This window comes from Haliotis rufescens, unplaced genomic scaffold, assembly GCF_023055435.1.
Source record: "Haliotis rufescens isolate VD_foot unplaced genomic scaffold, xgHalRufe1.0.p SCAF_5, whole genome shotgun sequence".
NCBI lineage: Eukaryota > Metazoa > Mollusca > Gastropoda > Lepetellida > Haliotidae > Haliotis > Haliotis rufescens.
The window spans coordinates 18,902,132-18,920,251 of NW_025964223.1; the positions used below are offsets into that span (position 1 = coordinate 18,902,132).

The window sequence follows — 18,120 nt, forward strand, 5'->3', positions numbered from 1 at the left end:
ACTGTTGTCTTTGAACAACGGCAGCAGAGAGAGCATTTATTGTCAGGACATGTACCATGTTTTGTGGTTGTATGAAGCATATTCCACCCTATACAAGAACTTACTATAGAATGGCATATCACAGGGCAAGCGTCAACAGTATTTTACCCAATCGGCAGAATATTGGATGCCTTTAGAAAATTGGGCTGTTTTTTTTTCAACCGAAATGATTATGATTAATACAATTCAGCATTTTTTCTGAAGAAGTATATATATATACATATATATCTCTATAAAGATGACTATTTATGACTCATACACACTACCAGCCAATAATCATGCATATTGTGTTCAAAACATCGGATGTAACAGATCCACCTTGTGTTCCTGTCAGTGTATGTGTTACATGTGGAGAAGATGCGGGGTACAGTGGGGGTATAGATGGGTGGGAGGTTAACTCCATAGTACTATGAATATTATAATAATAAAACTATGAAAAAGGGGGAAACATAGTTGAGAGTTTAGTACACATATTTTAATTTGGTACATGTAAAGCCAGATTTTTATTTTTTTTAAATTCCCTTATTTAATACCATGAGTATATCAGCATCACTCAGAATATTTGTGACCAACCATGCGATAATGGACCTTATGGGTGAAAAATCACGTTTTGACTTTTCATTATATTTTAAAACTCCAGTATCTTCAGAACACAAATTACAATTTATTACAGCGATACATGACATCAAATATTGATCTTCACTGAAGTAAGATGACGTCAAACATCTTTATGACATCATAGCACAATTGTATCTGAGCACCCATTAGGTTCCTTTTCTCCTGGTGGGTCACAGTTATCAGTTTTAATTGATCAGTTGGGTCAAAATATACAGATATGTGAACCCATCTGATCACTAACTGCATTCATATTCAGCTACTCATCATACGTATCATCTATCATAGTGATGTATAACACACACATCCTCACCGTCATAACTGTAATCTCACACAACCATTAGACCACCCTTTTCACTTCTTGGTTTCAAGGTCACCATATTTTTAATGCCAAACATAATTAAATCTTTTCAGATGAAACTAAGTTGGAAACAACAGTATGTTTTGAAACATTTTTTTGTTTTTAAAATAGTGTTTCATATGATGCAAGAGAACACGTTTATATTTTTCACCCTGATAGCTTTCTTCACTAAAGCCAGACTGCCTTTGTATAGCATATCTTAAAGAGTCTGCTCTAAAAATCAGATAAATTAAATAACAAAAGGTAATTTACCTCTTTTTAATTCTAAATCTTTTGTCAACATATGCTGACCTAGAATCTGTGAAAAATGAAAACATGCAGCTGTAAGCTATATCTGTGAAGCAAGGTACGTGTCTGTTCATGTGAGCGTATGTTCCTCTACTTTGAACAGTGTTACAGTGTTCGATAAGCTTTGTCCCTTCAACCCTGTCCACTGTACTAGTGTATGTATTGTATATTTTTTACACTGTAAAGTTTGTGCACATCGAAAATTTCTACTTTTCAATTGGAAATTGTATGCCAAATATATTTATTAAAACAGATGTTTTATTTTGCACATATTTATACTTCGTTTGAGAACAAATACACTTTTAAGACAAAACTGCATAAATTTATTAACTGAAAGAAAGTTGAGAATGTTTGTGTTTCAATTATGTACATTATTTACAATATTCATACGTTTAAGTTAATCGTATATTTCCTTATACCCATTTGTGATGTCACAGCTCGGCCTCGTCTGGCTGCTGTCAACCGACTGTGGTTGTATTGTGTGACACTGTGCTACGTGTTGGGTGTATATACACACAATGTCATGTACAACTTTGGTTTGTATATTTTTTGTACAGAATAAATGTTCCATGCTCTGATTGTGTCTAGTTTCGTGTCATTGTGTCTCTTTAAAGAATAGAGAGTTCATGTTTACGTTCTACAGAAAGTGTGCAGGGTTTTAAAGAGGATAGCGAGTTCACATTTCTACAGAAAGGGTACAGGGTTTTAAGGAGGATAGAGAGTTCACGTTTGTACAGAAAGGATACAGGGTTTTAAAGTGGACAGTGAGTTCACGTTTCTACAGAAAGGGTACAGGGTTTTAAGGACGATAGAGAGTTCACATTTCTACAGAAAGGGTACAGGGTTTTAAGGAGGATAGCGAGTTCACGTTTCTACAGATAGGGTACAGGGTTTTAAAGAGGATAGCGAGTTCACGTTTGTACAGATAGGGTACAGGGTTTAAAAGTGGACGGCGAGTTCACGTTTCTACAGAAAGGGTACAGGGTTTTAAAGAGGATAGCGAGTTCACATTTGAACAGAAAGGGTACAGGGTTTAAAAGAGGATAGTGAGTTCACATTTCTACAGAAAGGGTACAGGGTTTTAAAGAGGATAGCGAGTTCACATTTCTACAGAAGGGTACAGGGTTTTAAAGAGGATAGTGAGTTTATGTTTCTACAGAAGGGTACAGGGTTTTAAAGAGGATAGTGAGTTCACATTTCTACAGAAAGGGTACAGGGTTTTAAAGTGGATAGCGAGTTCACGTTTGTGTTCTACAGAAAGTGTGCAGGGTTTTAGAGAGGATAGCGAGTTCACGTTTATACAGAAAGGGTACAGAGTTTAAAAGAGGATAGCGAGTTCACATTCCTGCAGAAAGGGTACAGGGTTTAAAAGTGGATAGCGAGTTCACATTTCTACAGAAAGGGTACAGGGTTTTAAAGTGGATAGCGAGTTCACGTTTGCGTTCTACAGAAAGTGTGCAGGGTTTTAGAGAGGATAGCGAGTTCACGTTTATACAGAAAGGGTACAGAGTTTAAAAGTGGATAGCGAGTTCACATTTCTACAGAAAGGGTACAGGGTTTAAAAGAGGATAGCGAGTTCACGTTTCTACAGAAAGGGTACAGGGTTTTAAAGAGGATAGCGAGTTCACGTTTCCACAGAAGGGTACAGGGTTTTAAAGAGGATAGCGAGTTCATGTTTCTACAGAAGGGTACAGGGTTTAAAAGAGGATAGCGAGTTCACGTTTCCACAGAAGGGTACAGGGTTTTAAAGAGGATAGAGAGTTCACGTTTGTACAGAAAGGATACAGGGTTTTAAAGTGGACAGTGAGTTCACGTTTCTACAGAAAGGGTACAGGGTTTTAAGGACGATAGAGAGTTCACATTTCTACAGAAAGGGTACAGGGTTTTAAGGAGGATAGCGAGTTCACGTTTCTACAGATAGGGTACAGGGTTTTAAAGAGGATAGCGAGTTCACGTTTGTACAGATAGGGTACAGGGTTTAAAAGTGGACGGCGAGTTCACGTTTCTACAGAAAGGGTACAGGGTTTTAAAGAGGATAGCGAGTTCACATTTGAACAGAAAGGGTACAGGGTTTAAAAGAGGATAGTGAGTTCACATTTCTACAGAAAGGGTACAGGGTTTTAAAGAGGATAGCGAGTTCACATTTCTACAGAAGGGTACAGGGTTTTAAAGAGGATAGTGAGTTTATGTTTCTACAGAAGGGTACAGGGTTTTAAAGAGGATAGTGAGTTCACATTTCTACAGAAAGGGTACAGGGTTTTAAAGTGGATAGCGAGTTCACGTTTGTGTTCTACAGAAAGTGTGCAGGGTTTTAGAGAGGATAGCGAGTTCACGTTTATACAGAAAGGGTACAGAGTTTAAAAGAGGATAGCGAGTTCACATTCCTGCAGAAAGGGTACAGGGTTTAAAAGTGGATAGCGAGTTCACATTTCTACAGAAAGGGTACAGGGTTTTAAAGTGGATAGCGAGTTCACGTTTGCGTTCTACAGAAAGTGTGCAGGGTTTTAGAGAGGATAGCGAGTTCACGTTTATACAGAAAGGGTACAGAGTTTAAAAGTGGATAGCGAGTTCACATTTCTACAGAAAGGGTACAGGGTTTAAAAGAGGATAGCGAGTTCACGTTTCTACAGAAAGGGTACAGGGTTTTAAAGAGGATAGCGAGTTCACGTTTCCACAGAAGGGTACAGGGTTTTAAAGAGGATAGCGAGTTCATGTTTCTACAGAAGGGTACAGGGTTTAAAAGAGGATAGCGAGTTCACGTTTCTACAGAAAGGGTACAAGGTTTTAAAGAGGATAGCGAGTTCACGTTTCCACAGAAGGGTACAGGGTTTTAAAGAGGATAGCGAGTTCATGTTTCTACAGAAGGGTACAGCGTTTTAAAGAGGATAGCGAGTTCACGTTTCTACAGAAAGGGTACAGGGTTTTAAAGGGAATAGCGAGTTCATGTTTCTACAGAAAGGGTACAGGGTTTTGAAGAGGATAGCGAGTTCTCGCTTATACAGAAGGGTACAGGGTTTTAAAGGCTATAGCAAGTTCACGTTTCTACAGAAAGGGTACAGGGTTTTATTGCAGAATTGCAGCTATATATAACACAGCATTACGACTTGTTTGTTGATAAACACCACACACAGCACTATTCCAGCTATACAACGGCAGCCTGTAAATAATCAATTCTTGACCAGACAATCTAGTGACTGATGTGAACAACGATCAATGCCGTCAAGGTATCATAACATACAGTTGACCAAGTCACCAGCCTATGTATTTGGTCGCCAGGTATGACAAGCATGGGTAGCTGGGGACCTCTGATATTTATAGATCACAGCAACAACATACATAACACAGCAGTTTTAAACCCCTTTAATGCCGAGCTCCACCTTTTAACATCTTTTGGTATGACGCGGCCGGGGATCAACCCCACTGACTATCTGCTCTCCAGCAACCAGGCCATGGAGGCGGGTTCAGTAGTGTTACAGATATAAACACTGCCATATAACAGATATACCACTAAGCAGCTTTATACTATATATATTGGCAGTGTTACAATGTATTCACTGATGTACTACAGTGACAATAGTGTTTGTGTGACTGGTATAAACCAATGGTTGATAGTGTGAACATCACTCCATCAGGGCAACAAGAAGTCACAGCAAAGTTGTCTTCCCAATTTGAATCACACCTCAGGTACTTGTGACAAATGAATTCCCATTTCAGTTTCCCCAGCATGAGGCAATGGAGTCATCAGCCACCCTCAGATAGTCTCCATGTGGAAGACAAAGGTTCACTTCCCACCTCACAGTCAATATATCGATGTAGGGGTACCGCTCCCCGGTTTGCTCTCTCTCTCTCCCCTCCATCCTTCCTTCCTTTCCTCACTCACTCTTCAAGACCCATGAAGATCCAGGTTAGACTAGGTCTTAAGCAACCCATACTTGTCATAAAAGGCGACTATGCTTGTTGTAAGAGGCAACTAACGGGATCGGGTGGTCAGGCTTGCTGACTTGGTTGATGCACGTCAATGTATCCCAATTGCATAGATCGACACTCCAGACTGGTCCAGACTCAATTATTTACAGACCACCGTCATTTAGCTGGAATATTGCTGAGTGCGGCGTTAAACAAACAAACAAACAAACACTCATCAAGAAAATTAAACACAGGCACTGCCATATTATTTTCATTTTATTCCATACATTGTCATGAATTCCTGTATACGATTCTGGACGGAAGATTTGACATAAAACCTAATAATTACAAATGTATATTACAGACATACTAACATAGCTGAAACATGCGAGATATAAAAACATGAACAAATAATGGTGAAGAAATACATGTACTTGTACATGAGAGTGGCCTCACTAACAAGATACACTGAAATATGTTGCAATAACTGCATCAACGGAATGTCTGTAAAACTCATCCAAACTCTCAAACAATGCCCAACACCAGCTTGTGGTACACTACAAGGGGGACAGCAACATGGCAGTACAGCAGTGGGCGGTGATCATACACCCAACAACAGGGAAATGAAAGATGGGTTAAGGCTTAAAAAAATATAAGAACTGGTTCTCAAGCAATGGCTTTTGAAAATATAATGCGGGCATGTGATTGTTTTTTTTTTTGTTCAAGCCAGTATGTAACCAAATTTTGTTTACAATAATTTCAGCAAAATCATGTTGTTCATAAGCATTGTAGCATTCACTGCCAGGGTTGTGTGTTCAAGATGCGGAAAATTTAAAGATTATATTTTTTTGATAATGGAAATAAAAATGAAACATGCAGAGGACTTTATAATTATACTTGATCATCAAACCCCTCTATCATCAAGGCTTAACCCCTCTATCATCAAGGCTTAACCCCTCTATCATCAAGGCTTAACCCCTCTATCATCAAGGCTTAACCCCTCCATCATCAAGGCTTAACCCCTCTATTATCAAGGCTTCAAGACAGTTAGAGTAAATATCTACCCTTGGTGATTTTATTATTATAATCTCAGATATCCAAATTTGAGAGATGATGCCTAAAGCTACAACTGTTGTATTGAGATATTTATACATGACTGTTGGTACACAGATAACAGTACCATACTTCTGTAAGTGGCATTCAGCAGTTGGTAGCTGAACAATGAGATAGTTCTATGGATATACAACTTTTTATTACAATGGATGCAAAGATTCTAGCTTGATAATGGTGTTAGTATCTACGCTGAAATGTCACATTCATTGTAATAAAGAAGTTGCATATCCACAGAAGTATCTCCCAAGAGTATCATACTTGGCCTAAACAACCCAAACTGTTTGAAAGATGTATCTGTACCAGTTGATGCCAAATGATTGAGTCTAGTTGCTCCAACTGGGCTCTTAAGAATCATTTTCAGTTGAAGTTTGTGTTACTATGGGACCAAACAATAGCCGAGCTTACAAGACTGAACAGAATATTACTAGACTCGGGCTTTGGACCAGTTTACAGATTGCTGTACCAACTTGTCATGATCTAAACCCGCACCACGTGTACACACTATCATTCACACGAGAATCCTGTGAGAACCACATCCATACCTTAACAACAATTACACAGATGTACATGTAAACATAATGCTGAAGAGGTCCCTCACCCAAGGGGAGACAACTCACTGCTGAGTCTCAATGATCATGAACCACCACTAAATTACACCAACAGTTGCACCAATCATTGTTGTATGGAGTCAAGATGTATGAAGTTCAAAGAAGCAGTCCAGCAACAATTTGATGATATCAAGTCTCAGTTCATGCAACAGTTGCCCAGATATTCCAGCATCTAATACTTGCGGTGTGATACTTCGGGCAGATTTGCCTGAACTTGTCCCCGGAAAATATAAGACACACAGATTTCATCTTCGCCATGAAGAAGCAAGGACTGTTTTCTGTACATGGCATCCATTCTCTGTATTCATCCAATGATAAAGACTGTTTTTATCTACTCAGATAATATGTCTCCATGACACCCTTCCCTTGCCCCCGAGTCCATCACACTGCAGCCCCATGGGACCCCAGCCCCTTGACCCCGGGGTCATCTCAACGGGGCCCCCACTTGATGTTATTCATTCCCTGGAACTGTCTCTTCAGCTGCTTGGTGTCAGCCCAGCCTGAGTCCATGTATGCATCCTCTGCATCAGCATCCATTTTCTGCAATCAAAGTATACATCAAGTGAGGTGAGGTGAAATGGGGTTTAACGTCGCGTCCAAGATTATTGCACTTATATAGCGACGTACGTGTATGTGTGTGTGGCTGCTTGTACTAGTCCGGACTGATGCCGATTTATAGTGCTAGCACACTGAGATACCATGCCGCAGTTTAACATGAATACCCCACTCAGGCACAGTATACAGACTCCGAGCCGACCAGTCCTTGTTTTAGCCCCTTAATGCCGAGCGCCAGACAGGGTGACAACAAGTACCATCTTTTAACATCTTTTGGTATGACGCGGCTGGAGATCGAACCCAAGACCTTCCTCTCTCTGGGCGGACGCTCTACCATTAGACCACGGAGGCGGTCTAGTATACATCAAGTATAGTATACATAGTTGCAGCATACGACTGTGGGATCTCTGGTATTTTAACCAGCTTTAGAAACTGGCACTAGTCCTATAGTCCTTGCCAAACTGCCCAATAGTAAAGGTATCATAAGGACTAGTAGAAATTTGCCATTTTTAAGGGGCTTGCTATATGTTATCATTATAAGGACTAGTGGACTAAAACTGTTAGTTTCTACCCCTGTTAACCCTTGCAGAAATAAGAGTCTGGCTGTAGTGACAGCACTTTAGGACACTTTCATGAAGGCCAGAGACATCTGAAAGACAATTGACTGTTCCTAATGGCGAGCAATCAGTGAAATCACAGAGCCTAACCCACTTATCCTCAATTCAGTCGACTCTTACAACAAGAATGAGGTACTGGGAACCTATTCTGACCCATCTTGCCAAGGCAAGGGAGTTAACTGACTGAAAAAGTACAGTTTCCAGCCTTCCCAAACTAGATTGGAACTTCTGGGCTCGATCATAGCGACACCAGTGGCTATTATGAGTTTCCATCAGTTTTATCAGATTCCACCTTTCATATCACATGCATTTGCTTCAAACAAAATGGCAGCTCCAAGTTAAGACGATATGATCAATAATCAAAATCCTCATTGTAATAACATGGGTCTTACTTTGCGAAGTGTATCAAATCACGAGAGCACTTTGATTAAAAATATGAAAAGATTTGGAAAATATCAGTTGATGCAAAATTGATGGTACACACGCTTTGCAAATCCTGCAATCGATCGAAATCTGCACAGCAGTCACCATGTTGTTTCGAACCAGGTGTCGATTTCCTTGCGCGATTTTGATTGGACCATGCATAGACCCGTTAGTCCAGCCAAAATAGAACTCCATAATCCCAGCCTAGTTCGACAAGGGTGGAAACTGGACTATTAAGTCAGTTAACTCCCTTGCCTCAGGAAGATGGTTCTGAACTGGAATCCCTACAGTGACAGAGACATGAGACATGTTACCTTCCACTCCTCCTGTTTGCGGTAGTAGAACGCCATCATCTGTTTCTGTTCCTCCTCCCCGACCACCGGCTCCCTCCCCGGCGCACCCTGGCCACGCTGCAAAACAACCACACAGCCGATACACTCACTGCATTGCAGTCAGCTTAATGATGTATCCATTGCTCTGTGGCAGTGGAGATTTATGCAAGTATATTTGACGTGAGTGAGTGAAGATGGTTTTAAGCTGCTTTAAGCAATGTTCCAACAATATCACGGCGGGGACACCAGAAATAGGCTTCACACACTGAACCCATGTCGGGAATCGAACCAGGGGCTTCCGCATGACAGGCGTACGCTTTAACCACTAGGCTACCCGACTACCCCTATATTTGTAGTGATTGTCAGTGGCAGCAAATTACTTAAGCACTGTTCAAATTAAAATGGCAAGTGGTGTTGTGGCCAGATTTTATCGGCAGTGAGTAATTTAGAATTATCCGCCTTTGTGCAAACATGTACGAGACAGACTTGATCATTTAAGAAGTATGGGGATCAGACAGTTTTCAGAAGGCTAACTAAACCTACAAAAGAGCAGCGAGGGTGATTTGAGGCCTGTAACTACCAGACTAATGTGTTATCTACTTGTCCAATGTGGACTGAATTCTATCTGAAAACACCAGCCAGCTTCTAACACTATTCTGGATTCAAGGACTGAGACAAACCCCTTCCAATACCTATGACAGTGACAAAATTCTAGACATTCATGAGTGCAGTTACATTAATTCTAGTCCTGCTAGTTCATGTACTTACTGCTACTGCCACTTCTTTGTCCCAGTGTATTGCCTCATTATTGTAAACCTAAAACTCTGTGTTATCAATATAATTTGTTGATTATTCATTGACCTTGTGTGGTCATCTACCGATTTCACAACTTAGTTCTGCACATACCGATTTCTGGTTTAACCGTTGCATTTCTATTATTAAATCGTCCATCACCACTTCAATGCCCAGACAGTCCATATCTCCACTCATACACAGGTACATAGCATCAGAGCGCAATCAGAAATAGTGATTTCCGAACTGTTATTACAGACATATCTCAAGGCCCACCTTCTGCAACTTGGCAACTATTTTTGTCTTCTCATTCTTGCCAATGAAGTCCATGAGTTTCTTCCCTCTGATAAACTCCTTCCCTGCCCACCAGAGGGAAGCACTAGCCTCGTCTATCACATCCAGGGATGCCTGCATACAAGGAGTAAACAGAAATAACAACATGCAATCTTTTATGATCAGGTATTTCTCATAATATAACTCAATTCAAATGGACTAGTAAATCACAAGAGGTCTTAAGTGATAGTCAGCAGTAAAACAGCCAAATCACATCCACAGGGGTCAACATTGTGAACACCGATCCATGACGTCAGAGATGTCATCGCATGAGTTGAGTGAGTAAGTGAGTTGGGTTTAACGCCGCTTTTAACATTATTCCAGTTATATCACGGCTATTAGCTTAATGTGGGAGGAAAGCCCGAAGTGATGCAGGTCTCAGACGTTTACCCCTTCGGTGAAACCCACGAGCACGGGTATGGTGCTGACAAACCTAGAAACATAATCAGGGCGAACCGGGATTCCACATGAGTTGAGTCTGTGTTAGTATTCCAAGATGATCTCTCCCCCAGGGAATGTTTTGTTTGTTTGTTTGTTTGTTTGTTTGTTTTACATGGCACTCAGCAATATTCCAGCTATATCACAGCGGTCTGTAAATAATCGAGTCTGGACCAGACAATCCAGTGATTGACCTCATGAGCATCGATCTACGCAATTGGGATACAATGACATGCACCAAGCAAGTCAGCGAGCCTGACCACCCGACCCGTTAGTCGCCTCTTCGAGAAGCATAGTAGCCTCTTATGACAAGCATGGGTTGCTGAAGACCTATTCTAACCTGGATCTTCACAGCTACCAGGGAATCTGTTAAAACAGAGGGGCATGAGTGAGTGAGTGAGTGAGTATGGTTTTACGCCGCTTTTAGCAATATTCCAGCAATATCACGGCGGGGGACACCAGAAATAGGCTTAACACATCGTACCCATGTCGGGAATCGAACCCGGGTCTTCGGCGTGACGAGCGAACGCTTTAACCACTAGGCTAACCAACCGCCCACAGTGGGGCATGAAATACAAGGGGATATTGTCCCGTCACACAAACCTGAGTTCCAGTGAGGTCCTCTGTGTTTTCAAACTCGTCCCTGATGGGGTCATGAGGCGGCAGTCCCATGGGGTACACGATCATCACTGCCCCACGCAGCATGTCCAGTGCCTCCTTCACTGACCCCTGGGTCACCTCCGCGTTGGCCTTCACCTTCTCCTGGACACAACACATGCACAGTTTAGAGAAGTGAATAACGGATCGAATATTGAAATGTAAGTATCAAAGCTATATTACAGACACTCCAAATATCAAAGTCATACCACATAGGCTGCAAGTATCAAAGCTATACCACAGATACCAGGGATACTGCAAGTATCAAAGCTATACCACAGATACCAGGGATACTGCAAGTATCAAAGCTATACCATGGATACTGCAAGGATCAAAGCTATACCACAGATACCAGGGATACTGCAAGTATCAAAGCTATACCATGGATACTGCAAGGATCAAAGCTATACCATGGATACTGCAAGGATCAAAGCTATACCATGGATACTGCAAGGATCAAAGCTATGCCACAGATACCAGGGATACTGCAAGTATCAAAGCTATAACAGAGACTTCAAATATATATACTAAAGACTTTAAGTATAAGCAATAAGACATGTGAGGTGAAATATGGGGTTAATGTAGCTTTTTCGATTACTTCACCATATAGCATGTGCGAGTGCATGCATGCGCGTACTTGTTCTAGTCCAGACAAATGCCAGTTTTATAGTGCTAGCCCTCTGAGATACCATGCCAGGGTTTCACATGGACACCCCGCACCAGACACAGTATACTGACTCTGTCCAGTCTTTGTTCTTGCATAGAAATCCCGAAAGCCTGGTAGGGAAACAACAAGAATGGTCTTTTAACATCTCTGGGTATAACATGGCCGGGGATCAAACCACCGACCTTCCGCTCTCTGGGTATAACATGGCCGGGGATCAAACCACCGACCTTCCGCTCTCTGGGTATAACATGGCCAGGGATCAAACCACCGACCTTCCGCTCTCTGGGTATAACATGGCCGGGGATCAAACCACCGACCTTCCGCTCTCTGGGTATAACATGGCCAGGGATCAAACCACCGACCTTCCGCTCTCTGGGTATAACATGGCCAGGGATCAAACCACCGACCTTCCGCTCTCTGGGTATAACATGGCCAGGGATCAAACCACCGACCTTCCGCTCTCTGGGTATAACATGGCCGGGGATCAAACCACCGACCTTCCGCTCTCTGGGTATAACATGGCCGGGGATCAAACCACCGACCTTCCGCTCTCTGGGTATAACATGGCCGGGGATCAAACCACCGACCTTCCGCTCTCTGGGTATAACATGGCCGGGGATCAAACCACCGACCTTCCGCTCTCTGGGTATAACATGGCCAGGGATCAAACCACTGATATTCCGCTCTCTGGGTATAACATGGTCGGGGATCAAACCACCGACCTTCCGCTCTCTGGGTATAACATGGCCGGGGATCAAACCACCGACCTTCCGCTCTCTGGGTATAACATGGCCAGGGATCAAACCACGGACCTTCCGCTCTCTGGGTATAACATGGCCGGGGATCAAACCACCAACCTTCCGCTCTCTGGGTATAACATGGCCGGGGATCAAACCACCGACCTTCCGCTCTCTGGGTATAACATGGCCAGGGATCAAACCACCGACCTTCCGCTCTCTGGGTATAACATGGCCAGGGATCAAACCACCGACCTTCCGCTCTCTGGGCAGACGTTCTATCCACTTGACCACGAAGGCGGTAAAAATATACAGAGAATGTTTTACAGTCTTGTACCTTTGAGATCAGGTCCTTGGCCTCCTTCACTGTCTTCTTGATAACCTCTGCCATTGTGTCAGTGGGTGCTGAAACAAATCAACAAAACCTTCAGTTGGAGTCAAATTTCTGAAATAAATATCATAACATTGTTTTCAATTGATGTAAGAACAAGTCTTACTTAATTGTAAGTGTGTCTGGTTGAACACCACTTTGAAAAATATTTCAGTAATTCAGTGTATGTCAGTTTAATTTGGGAGGATACCCAAAGTGATGCAGGTCTCCATCTACCCGTGGCAAGGTGTCCACTAGCCTATAGCCATGTTTAGTTTCTACCCTTGCCACATCAAGGCCACTTTTCTTGGATTGACCCTGGCGCCACCTCGTGTAGATCACGAATTGTGCCCCTTGTAATTATAACGAGATATCCAATCAGAACGCTGTTCTTATCTTGTATAGTTTCATAAAGATAGCGACTACCTAGTCAATCAGATAACGAAAACATTCGTGATTTCATCCCTGACACAAAAACATAGGCAATCGTTCGGGGGTTGAAAAGACATGGTCGTTCTTAACAAGGACAGGCAGCGGTATATCACTTTCATACAGAGGTGTACCAGTCGTGGATGTTGATTTTGTGAAACGTTCTCTGAATGGACTATCGATAGTCCAATCATATTTATCACAGGAAATTGGGATTGATGTGGCAACTGTGGAAACCAGACTTTGATAAAAAGGCTAGTGGACACTCTTGCCTCGGAAAGATGGCATGTCTCAGACTTTCACCACTTTGATAAAACGGTGCTGCAAAACAAGTATCTCCCAAGATGTCATTCTCAGGTGGTGAGGAGGTGAAATGGGGTTTAACGTCGCGTCCAAGATTATTGCACTTATAGAGCGACGTGCATGTACGTGTGTGTGTTTGTGTGGCTGCTTGTACTAGTCCGGACTGATGCCGATTTATAGTGCTAGCTCACTGAGATACCACGCCGCAGTTTAACATGAATACCCCTCTCAGACACAGTATACTGACTCTGAGCCGACCAGTCCTTGTTTTAGCCCCTTAATGCCGAGTGCCAGACGGGGTAACAACAAGTACCATCTTTTATTGTCCTTTGGTATGACGCGTTCGGGGATCAAACCCCAGACCTTCCGCTCTCCGGGCGGACGCTCTACCACTAGACCACGGAGGCGGTCTGTCTTTCTCAGGGAAGATACAGTCACAAGAACATACAATGATTAACTTGTTCTTGATTTACCCATTGTCAGTGCCATCTAATTACTACAAAACACACTCCAGCATCTAGCTTGACAGTCCTATAAGAACAGTTGAAACTGTAACAAGAGCAAAGATGTTTTGGGTTTGTTTTTTCTAGGAAAGAGACAAAAATAAGATGAATAACAAGAACAGTATTTTCCTGCATCCTACCTCTGCCATTCCGTCGTCCAATCTCATCCTTCTTCTCCTTGTATCCCCCACTTGGTGTACATTTCTCTGCCCACTCGTCCACCAGCTTCAGGTCAAAGATCTGCTCCTCTGTCAATCCCTGCATGTTGGGTGGCAGCGTGATGCCAAACTTGGCCAACTCCTCCATCTCTGTATGATACATATACATTTACTTTAACAGGATGTGTTCAAAATGATTGCATGAGTAAAAATCAAGACACAAACCTCATGATATTAAAAGATGTACTAAAAGTGTCTACCAGTTTGTTTGTTTGTTTGTTTGTTCTTTAACGCTGCACTTGGCAATATTCCAGCTATATAAATATGTAAATAATCGAGTCTGGGCCAGACAAGCCAGTGATTGACATCATGAGCATTGATCCAAGTAATCGGGATACAATGACATGCACCAACCAAGTCACCAAGACCACCCGATCTCATTAGTCACCTCTTATGACAAACATAGTCGCCTTTTACGCCAAGCATGGGTTGCTGAAGAACTATTCTACCCCAGATCTTCACGGGTGATATCAACCAGGAGGAAATAGGGCTGCAATGATTAATGAGACCAATACCTCAATAGAAAGCTAGCTATATTATACAAATTCAGATACATGAAAGTTAAATAAATGCTGTGTTGAGGAGACAAATTTCATCACAGGTACTGTTGGTTGCACCAAACTCAGCTACATGACGGCAACCTGTATGTAACTGTCTTGATCAAACAATCCAGTGATTGATTTTGAGCTAAGATAAACGTTGCCAAGTTACAATGACATGATCAACCAATCAACCAATCAACCAAGTCACCGTTCCTGATTATCCAATCATTAAGTCACCTCTTTGCAATGTAGTAGCTATTTTTAACTAATTAATCAAGTAACAGCCCGTTGAAGCCAGAGAAAAACCAGCACATACTCAGCCAAGTAAATGCTCAGTTTACATCACACAAACAATAACATTTCTCACATGACATCATGTTTAACATACACTTGTGAAATCAGCTCCACTCTTTGCTGCAATGTCGGACAATGGTAAACTTTATGCAATGTGTAAGGTTCAGTTGAACTCCGTAAGTTATGAATGGCCATATATCATTGGGGTGAGCGAGTGTGTATGGTTTTACGCCGCTTTTAGCAATATTCCAGCAACTTCACAGCGAAGGACACCAGAAATGGGCTTCACACATTGTAACCACGTGGGGATTCAAACCTTCGGCATGACAAGCGAACGCTTTAACCACTAGGCTACCCCACCGCCCATCTATATTTCATCAGCTGACTGAAAATAAACACCCATCACCTAAACATATTGGCCTTATCTCTTAACAGTTGATGGAAGAACATAGCGAAATACAAGCCTGTGAAGTATTGAAGATGGAGTCAATTAAACTAGCATGGCTTGAAACACATCTACCCGGAAACACAGTCACAGCAGCAGGCCTTAAAACTTTGTCTGTTTTAAGACATTTGGAGCTTTCATACATACTGTACATGATTTTGTTATCCCCAGAATTTTTTTAAACTAACTAACTAATTGGAAAATAACTTATCATTGAATTTATGACTGATTCCTTGATTTGAAACAAAATCCAATCATTTATCGATGAGATGCATTAATTGGGACAACACTACAAAATAGTGTTAGGGTTGGCTGTGGATATTTATGTTCTACATACAATGGTTAAAAGTTGGGTAGGGAGCAAAAAATTGTAAAGTTAGTTAAGTTACCAGTTCAAAGTTAATCTTTATTGTGAGGCCTAACCTAAACAATAGACAAATTGTGTGACAAAGCTAACCTGCACATATTCTCATCACTTTCAACCTGCCATTGTAGATTGCAGTGATATCTCTCAGTAGGTCTTCGATGGGAATATTCACGGTTGTTTCGTACAGGAAGTGGCTGTCATCACCTTTCTTGATGTGTAGTTTCACCATCTTGATCTGAGAAGGAAGATGCATAAGTCCTAATTGTATGGTTAATCAAAGGCGTAAAGACAAAGGCGACATTATCAGTGATGGATGATGCGAGAATTTCTGACAGCATACAACATCATCATCACGTATGTCTGCGGAGTGTATCAATAATAAGTAGATACTTTGACCAGCATTAATATTATTTATTATTTATTATTTATTATTTATTATACATTATTACATTATTACATTATTACTATACTATAATAGCGTGAATCAACCAACTTTGATATGTAAAATGGTTGCAGTGGTACACGACTGAGGAAAAGACTGAGTAGAATGAGGAATAGAATATTCCTCGTCAGAATATTTCATCTCATCATACCTTTCTACTTCTAGTTAGTGATAGGGATTGGTTTCATATAATAATCATCACACATCTACCGCATCAGACAAGGGGAATAGAAGAAAAACATAATTGTTGGCTACTGTTACCTGTTAGCGGAGACTTTGTTGCTCGGTCTGTTTAACTGTCGGCGTTTCTAGAATTTGAGTATGCTGCGTCAAGTCAAAACGGGCACTATGTACACCGGATATCACTTAAGGCCAGCTACGGACACAATCACCTAGCAACGATGGTAAATAGACCTGTACAGAGCGTGCAGTCGTACATTCGTTTCACCATGGAAACGGATGGATTATCCGTTATTCAAAAGTTTAATAAGGGACGTATTATTCAAGCGGGGGGTTGCGGCGTTAATGCGATTACTACCAATGACGTTGGGAGTTAATCATCCGTGCAGGCATAGATTATTTCGAAAAGTTGTATCCGAAAAGGAGTCGGAAATTGAATTTACCTTGAAATTAAAATTAGTAGCAGCAAATTAAAGACCATAGTCATTGTGAAAAGCTTGAACTGAAAATAATATTAAATTATTTTTTATTCATGAATAATATCCACTTCATTTCAATCTATTCCATATCATAAAGTCATGGTGGATTTGAACTATGGATAAATAGAAATATTAATATCACAAATTCTCCATTCAACACTATGGTTTAAACACGCATATTGTCAGAAAAATACATGGATTGGTAAACATGAATAACATGCGCTCCAGCAACAAAACATTTACAAATTTGTTTACAGAATGCACATTGGCAAGAAAAACATATGTAGAAACACTAGGAGAAATATCATTGCAAAACGTGAGTTTGTTATGTATGTTATTAAAGTTATTTGGGTCACGTTCTTCATCAAAAAATAGTTCTAGAGTTTGCAGACAGCATCTTGATTAAATGTCAGCTGTTTCAGATCTCTTTGTTTTTATGGAGAAGTCATGGACTGATTTTAGTTTTTCAAAGCATCGCCGTTTAAAATAGTTTTCATATGATATCCACGAATAAAATAGTACAAGTTGTATTTAATAATATCATATTTAGCACGCGTGTAGACGTAATGAAGTGCATATCGATTATCCCAGAAAACTCAGCAAAGTTAAATAGAATAGCACACATACGAACAAACAGTGTTGGTTACAGCAATGTTAGTGGTCGTTATTTTGATACAAATAGGACAATTTGGCTTTTTGGCACAGATCTCATAAGATACACACATACCGATACTGGCCAATGTCGTCCTTGGTACTGTACAACAGGGACACAGTAATAGACACAGACACAGACATACTGTCATACACACAGACACGCATCACGCACATATTACCACTGTTATTACAATACCTCTATTACATGTCAAGCATCATATTAGTTATCCAATACTTATATAATGCGCTGTACAGCTGTAAATGATATTGTTTATCTGTTTGTGTATATGGGCCAATGGCTTTTCATACAATAAAGATTGATTGACATACACACTGTCACACACGCGCGCACACAATGTCCACAAAATCATAAATCAATAAAATTATTCTTTCTATTTTTATAGTGTACTTTG

The 18,120-nt window shown here is 41.1% G+C and overlaps 1 protein-coding gene across 1 annotated transcript; it reads right to left on the reverse strand.

Moving 5' to 3' along the window:
• Positions 1–5,467: 5,467 nt before the first annotated feature.
• Positions 5,468–16,805, reverse strand: LOC124145247 (cilia- and flagella-associated protein 298-A-like). The gene is made up of 8 exons (XM_046514980.2): positions 16,656–16,805; positions 16,043–16,187; positions 14,227–14,394; positions 12,819–12,886; positions 11,024–11,182; positions 9,926–10,057; positions 8,840–8,935; positions 5,468–7,470 (listed from the first exon to the last, which is right to left on the reverse strand). Exons 2-8 carry the CDS (start codon positions 16,179–16,181, stop codon positions 7,360–7,362), a joined length of 873 nt encoding a protein of 290 aa, XP_046370936.2. The 5' UTR covers positions 16,182–16,187; positions 16,656–16,805; the 3' UTR covers positions 5,468–7,359.
• Positions 16,806–18,120: the final 1,315 nt, after the last annotated feature.